This window comes from Salmo salar, chromosome ssa16 (genome assembly GCF_905237065.1).
Source record: "Salmo salar chromosome ssa16, Ssal_v3.1, whole genome shotgun sequence".
Lineage (NCBI taxonomy): Eukaryota > Metazoa > Chordata > Actinopteri > Salmoniformes > Salmonidae > Salmo > Salmo salar.
This window is the reverse complement of record NC_059457.1, coordinates 96,213,044-96,220,575: the sequence shown is the minus strand read 5'-3', so window position 1 is coordinate 96,220,575 and position 7,532 is coordinate 96,213,044. Positions and strand designations below refer to the sequence as shown.

The window sequence follows — 7,532 nt, the reverse complement described above, 5'->3', positions numbered from 1 at the left end:
CTTGGTCTGAGTTGTTCTACCGTTCTAGTCTTGGTCTGAGTTGTTCTACCGTTCTAGTCTTGGTCTGAGTTGTTCTACCGTTCTAGTCTTGGTCTGAGTTGTTCTACCGTTCTAGTCTTGGTCTGAGTTGTTCTACCGTTCTAGTCTTGGTCTGAGTTGTTCTACCGTTCTAGTCTTGGTCTGAGTTGTTCTGCCATTCTAGTCTTGGTCTGAGTTGTTCTACCGTTCTAGTCTTGGTCTGAGTTGTTCTACCGTTCTAGTCTTGGTCTGAGTTGTTCTGCCATTCTAGTCTTGGTCTGAGTTGTTCTACCGTTCTAGTCTTGGTCTGAGTTGTTCTACCGTTCTAGTCTTGGTCTGAGTTGTTCTACCGTTCTGGTCTTGGTCTGAGTTGTGTTCTACCGTTCTAGTCTTGGTCTGAGTTGTTCTACCGTTCTAGTCTTGGTCCAAGACTCAGTCTATCAGCCACTATATACAGTTGAAGTCGGAAGTTTACATACACCTTAACCAAATAAATATAAACTCAGTTTTTCCACAATTCCTGACATTTAATCCTAGTAAAAATGCCCTGTCTTAGGTCAGTTAGGATCACCACTTTATTTTAAGAATGTGAAATGTCAGAATAATAGCAGAGAGAATAATTTATTTCAGCTTTTATTTCTTTCATCACATTCCCAGTGGGTCAGAAGTTTACAAGTTAAATTGTTTAACTTGGGTGAAACGTTTCAGGTAGCCTTCCACAAGCTTCCCACAATAAGTTGGGTGAATTTTGGCTCATTCCTCCTGACAGAGCTGGTGTAACTGAGTCAGGTTTGTAGGCCTCCTTGCTCACACACGCTTTTTCAGTTCTGCCCACAAATTGTCTATAGGATTGAGGTCAGGGCTTTGTGATGGCCACTCCAATACCTTGACTTTGTTGTCCTTAAGCAATTTTGCTACAACTTTGGAAGTATGCTTGGGGTCATTGTCCATTTGGAAGACCCATTTGTGACCAAGCTTCAACTTCCTGACTGATGTCTTGAGATGTTGCTTCAATATATCCACATCATTTTCCAGCCTCATGATACCATCTATTTGTGAAGTGCACCAGTCCCTCCTGCAGCAAAGCACCCCCACAACATGATGCTGCCGCCCCCGTGCTTCATGGTTGGGATGGTGTTCTTCGGCTTGCAAGCGTCCCCCTTTTTCCTCCAAACATAACGATGGTCATTATGGCCAAACAGTTCTATTTTTGTTTCATCAGACCAGAGAACATTTCTCCAAAAAGTACGATCTTTGTCCCCATGTGCAGTTGCAAACCGTTGTCTGGCTTTTTTAATGGCGGTTTTGGAGCAGTGGCTTCTTCCTTGCTGAGCAGCCTTTCAGGTTATGTCGATATAGGACTCGTTTTACTGTGGATATAGATACTTTTGTACCTGTTTCCTCCAGCATCTTCACAAGGTCCTTTGCTGTTGTTCTGGGATTGATTTGCACTTTTCGCACCAAAGTACGTACATCTCTAGGAGACAGAACGCGTCTCCTTTCTGAGCGGTATGACGGCTGCGTGGTCCCATGGTGTTTATACTTGCGTACTATTGTTTGTACAGATGAACGTGGTACCTTCAGGCGTTTGGAAATTGCTCCCAAGTATGAACCAGACTTGTGGAGGTCTACAATTTATCTTCTGAGGTCTTGGCTGATATCTTTTGATTTTCCCATGATGTCAAGCAAAGAGGCCCTGAGTTTGAAGGTACGCCGGGAAATACATCCACAGGTACACCTCCAATTGACTCAAATTATGTCAATTAGCCTATCAGAAGCTTCTAAAGCCATGACATAATTTTCTGGAATTTTCCAAGCTGTTTAAAGGCACAGTCAACTTAGTGTAACTTAGTGCAAAAACTATATTTTGTTAACAAGAAATTTGTGGAGTGGTTGAAAAAAGTTTCAATGACTCCAACCTAAGTGGATGTAAACTTCCCACTTCAACTGTCTGTCGTTGATATGTCTATCAGCCACTATGTCTGTTGTTGATATAGTCTATCAGCCACGTGTCTGTTGTTGATATGTCTATCAGCCACTATGTATGTTGTTGATATCAGTCTATCAGCCACGGTCTGTTGTTGATATGTCTATCAGCCACTATGTCTGTTGTTGATATCAGTCTATCAGCCACGGTCTGTTGTTGATATGTCTATCAGCCACTATGTCTGTTGTTGATATCAGTCTATCAGCCACTATGTCTGTTGTTGATATGTCTATCAGCCACTATGTCTGTTGTTGATATGTCTATCAGCCACGGTCTGTTGTTGATATGTCTATCAGCCTCTATGTCTGTTGTTGATATGTCTATCAGCCACTATGTCTGTTGTTGATATTAGTCTATCAGCCACTATGTCTGTTGTTGATATGTCTATTAGCCAATATGTCAGTTGTTGATATGCCTATCAGCCACTATATCTGTTGTTGATATCAGCCACCATGTCTGTTGTTGATATGTCTATCAGCCACTATGTATGTTGTTGATATCAGTCTATCAGCCACTATGTCTGTTGTTGATATGTCTATCAGCCACTATGTCTGTTGTTGATCTCAGTCTATCAGCCACTATGTCTGTTGTTGATATGTCTATCAGCCACTATACCTGTTCTTGATATGTCTATCAGCCACTATGTCTGTTGTTGATATGTCTATCAGCCACTATGTCTGTTGTTGATATGTCTATCAGCCACGGTCTGTTGTTGATATGTCTATCAGCCTCTATGTCTGTTGTTGATATGTCTATCAGCCACTATGTCAGTTGTTGATATGCCTATCAGCCACTATATCTGTTGTTGATATCAGCCACCATGTCTGTTGTTGATATGTCTATCAGCCACTATGTCTGTTGTTGATATCAGTCTATCAGCCACTATGTCTGTTGTTGATATGTCTATCAGCCACTATGTCTGTTGTTGATATCTGTCTATCAGCCACTATGTCTGTTGTTGATATGTCTATCAGCCACTATGTCTGTTGTTGATATCAGTCTATCAGCCACTATGTCTGTTGTTGATATCTGTCTATCAGCCACTATGTCTGTTGTTGATATGTCTATCAGCCACTATGTCTGTTGTTGATATCAGTCTATCAGCCACTATGTCTGTTGTTGATATCAGTCAGCCACTATGTCTGTTGTTTTCATCAGTCAGCCACTATGGAATGTAACATCACTTCCTGTTTCTCTCCAGGTTTACGACTTGAGCAAGAAGCCCGATGACGGCATGAACGCCATCAGGTCAGTTACAACAGTCCCGTTAGTGGTCAGGGCCCTGAGTGTTACCAACAGTCCCGTTAGTGGTCAGGGCCCTGAGTGTTACCAACAGTCCCGTTAGTGGTCAGGGCCCTGAGTGTTACCAACAGTCCCGTTAGTGGTCAGGGCCCTGAGTGTTACCAACAGTCCCCTTAGTGGTCTGGGCCCTGAGTGTTACCAACAGTCCCGTTAGTGGTCAGGGTCAGGGCCCTGAGTGTTACAACAGTCCCGTTAGTGGTCAGGGTCAGGGCCCTGAGTGTTACAACAGTCCCGTTAGTGGTCAGGGCCCTGAGTGTTACCAACAGTCCCCTTAGTGGTCAGGGCCCTGAGTGTTACCAACAGTCCCCTTAGTGGTTAGGGCCCTGAGTGTTACCAACAGTCCCGTTAGTGGTCAGGGTCAGGGCCCTGAGTGTTACAACAGTCCCGTTAGTGGTCAGGGCCCTGAGTGTTACCAACAGTCCCGTTAGTGGTCAGGGCCCTGAGTGTTACCAACAGTCCCCTTAGTGGTCAGGGCCCTGAGTGTTACCAACAGTCCCCTTAGTGGTCAGGGCCCTGAGTGTTACCAACAGTCCCGTTAGTGGTCAGGGCCCTGAGTGTTACCAACAGTCCCGTTAGTGGTCAGGGCCCTGAGTGTTACCAACAGTCCCCTTAGTGGTCTGGGCCCTGAGTGTTACCAACAGTCCCGTTAGTGGTCAGGGCCCTGAGTGTTACCAACAGTCCCCTTAGTGGTTAGGGCCCTGAGTGTTACCAACAGTCCCGTTAGTGGTCAGGGCCCTGAGTGTTACCAACAGTCCCCTTAGTGGTCAGGGCCCTGAGTGTTACCAACAGTCCCGTTAGTGGTCAGGGCCCTGAGTGTTACCAACAGTCCCCTTAGTGGTCAGGGCCCTGAGTGTTACCAACAGTCCCGTTAGTGGTCAGGGCCCTGAGTGTTACCAACAGTCCCCTTAGTGGTCAGGGCCCTGAGTGTTACCAACAGTCCCGTTAGTGGTCAGGGCCCTGAGTGTTACCAACAGTCCCCTTAGTGGTCAGGGCCCTGAGTGTTACCAACAGTCCCGTTAGTGGTCAGGGCCCTGAGTGTTACCAACAGTCCCCTTAGTGGTCAGGGCCCTGAGTGTTACCAACAGTCCCCTTAGTGGTCAGGGCCCTGAGTGTTACCAACAGTCCCGTTAGTGGTCAAGGCCCTGAGTGTTACCAACAGTTCCGTTAGTGGTCAGGGCCCTGAGTGTTACCAACAGTCCCGTTAGTGGTTAGGGCCCTGAGTGTTACCAACAGTCCCCTTAGTGGTCAGGGCCCTGAGTGTTACCAACAGTCCCGTTAGTGGTCAGGGCCCTGAGTGTTACCAACAGTCCCCTTAGTGGTCAGGGCCCTGAGTGTTACCAACAGTCCCGTTAGTGGTCAGGGCCCTGAGTGTTACCAACAGTCCCCTTAGTGGTCAGGGCCCTGAGTGTTACCAACAGTCCCGTTAGTGGTCAGGGCCCTGAGTGTTACCAACAGTCCCGTTAGTGGTCAGGGCCCTGAGTGTTACCAACAGTCCCCTTAGTGGTCAGGGCCCTGAGTGTTACCAACAGTCCCGTTAGTGGTCTGGGCCCTGAGTGTTACCAACAGTCCCGTTAGTGGTCAGGGCCCTGAGTGTTACCAACAGTCCCGTTAGTGGTCTGGGCCCTGAGTGTTACCAACAGTCCCCTTAGTGGTCAGGGCCCTGAGTGTTACCAACAGTCCCGTTAGTGGTCAGGGCCCTGAGTGTTACCAACAGTCCCCTTAGTGGTCAGGGCCCTGAGTGTTACCAACAGTCCCGTTAGTGGTCAGGGCCCTGAGTGTTACCAACAGTCCCGTTAGTGGTTAGGGCCCTGAGTGTTACCAACAGTCCCCTTAGTGGTCAGGGCCCTGAGTGTTACCAACAGTCCCGTTAGTGGTCAGGGCCCTGAGTGTTACCAACAGTCCCCTTAGTGGTCAGGGCCCTGAGTGTTACCAACAGTCCCGTTAGTAGTCAGGAACCTGAGTGTTACCAACAGTCCCCTTACTGGTTAGGGCCCTGAGTGTTACCAACAGTCCCGTTAGTGGTTAGGGACAGGGCCCTGAGTGTTACCAACAGTCCCCTTAGTGGTTAGGGACAGGGCCCTGAGTGTTACCAACAGTCCCATTAGTGGTTAGGACCCTGAGTGTTACCAACAGTCCCGTTAGTGGTCTGGGCCCTGAGTGTTACCAACAGTTCCGTTAGTGGTCAGGGCCCTGAGTGTTACCAACAGTTCCGTTAGTGGTCAGGGCCCTGAGTGTTACCAACAGTCCCCTTAGTGGTCAGGGTCAGGGCCCTGAGTGTTACCAACAGTCCCGTTAGTGGTCAGGGCCCTGAGTGTTACCAACAGTCCCCTTAGTGGTCAGGGCCCTGAGTGTTACCAACAGTCCCGTTAGTGGTCAGGGCCCTGAGTGTTACCAACAGTCCCCTTAGTGGTCAGGGCCCTGAGTGTTACCAACAGTCCCGTTAGTGGTCAGGGCCCTGAGTGTTACCAACAGTCCCCTTAGTGGTCAGGGCCCTGAGTGTTACCAACAGTCCCGTTAGTGGTCAGGGCCCTGAGTGTTACCAACAGTCCCGTTAGTGGTTAGGGACAGGGCCCTGAGTGTTACCAACAGTCCCGTTAGTGGTCAGGGCCCTGAGTGTTACCAACAGTCCCCTTAGTGGTCAGGGCCCTGAGTGTTACCAACAGTCCCGTTAGTGGTCAGGGCCCTGAGTGTTACCAACAGTCCCGTTAGTGGTCAGGGCCCTGAGTGTTACCAACAGTCCCGTTAGTGGTTAGGGCCCTGAGTGTTACCAACAGTCCCCTTAGTGGTCAGGGCCCTGAGTGTTACCAACAGTCCCGTTAGTGGTCAGGGCCCTGAGTGTTACCAACAGTCCCCTTAGTGGTCAGGGCCCTGAGTGTTACCAACAGTCCCGTTAGTGGTCAGGGCCCTGAGTGTTACCAACAGTCCCCTTAGTGGTCAGGGCCCTGAGTGTTACCAACAGTCCCGTTAGTGGTCAGGGCCCTGAGTGTTACCAACAGTCCCGTTAGTGGTCAGGGCCCTGAGTGTTACCAACAGTCCCCTTAGTGGTCAGGGCCCTGAGTGTTACCAACAGTCCCGTTAGTGGTCAGGGCCCTGAGTGTTACCAACAGTCCCCTTAGTGGTCTGGGCCCTGAGTGTTACCAACAGTCCCGTTAGTGGTCAGGGCCCTGAGTGTTACCAACAGTCCCGTTAGTGGTTAGGGACAGGGCCCTGAGTGTTACCAACAGTCCCGTTAGTGGTCTGGGCCCTGAGTGTTACCAACAGTCCCGTTAGTGGTCAGGGCCCTGAGTGTTACCAACAGTCCCGTTAGTGGTCAGGGCCCTGAGTGTTACCAACAGTCCCGTTAGTGGTTAGGGACAGGGCCCTGAGTGTTACCAACAGTCCCGTTAGTGGTCAGGGTCAGGGCCCTGAGTGTTACCAACAGTCCCGTTAGTGGTCAGGGCCCTGAGTGTTACCAACAGTCCCCTTAGTGGTTAGGGACAGGACCCTGAGTGTTACCAACAGTCCCGTTAGTGGTCTGGGCCCTGAGTGTTACCAACAGTTCCGTTAGTGGTCAGGGCCCTGAGTGTTACCAACAGTCCCGTTAGTGGTCAGGGCCCTGAGTGTTACCAACAGTCCCGTTAGTGGTCAGGGCCCTGAGTGTTCCTGACCTGTTGTTTTGCTCTTTCATACTGTAGATTTGTGAACGGTTTGGGCAGTGCTCTGAACGTTACGCTGGGAGTCGGCGACATCGCTCCTCTGGCCGTCTCCAACTACAGCCTGGTTCCACAGGGAAAGTGAGTAGAGAGAGAGAGAGAGAGAGAGAGAGAGAGAGAGAGAGAGAGAGAGAGAGAGAGAGAGAGAGAGAGAGAGAGAGAGAGAGAGAGAGAGAGAGAGAGAGAGAGAGAGACAGAGAGACAGAGAGACAGAGAGACAGAGAGACAGAGGTCGATCGATCTGATTGGCTGTTGTGTGTCTCAGGGCGGAGTTTACCATCATGAACAGTGGCGGAGCATCATGTCTGTACTCTATAGATCTGGGCTTTGGCAGCGCCTTCACCCTCCTCATACCATCCACGTTCACCATCGGAAGCCCTGATGTAAGTCCTCTATCCTATAACACCGAACCCTTAACCAAGCTAGCAATGAGCTGTGAAGGTCCATGATGAGCTGTGAAGGTCCATGATGAGCTGTGAAGGTCCATGATGAGCTGTTCTCCAGGGGTTTTAAAGCATGTTGTTCTGTTGTTT

The 7,532-nt window shown here is 49.5% G+C and overlaps 1 protein-coding gene across 1 annotated transcript in view; it reads left to right on the top strand.

The window, feature by feature from the left end:
- The window catches only part of slc15a1 (solute carrier family 15 member 1), a 55,549-nt gene that overhangs the window by 36,626 nt on the left and 11,391 nt on the right, over nucleotides 1-7,532 (top strand). The window contains 3 exon segments of the mRNA NM_001146682.1: nucleotides 3,207-3,253; nucleotides 6,982-7,080; nucleotides 7,265-7,382. Of these exon segments, the coding sequence (NP_001140154.1) occupies nucleotides 3,207-3,253; nucleotides 6,982-7,080; nucleotides 7,265-7,382 (264 nt within the window).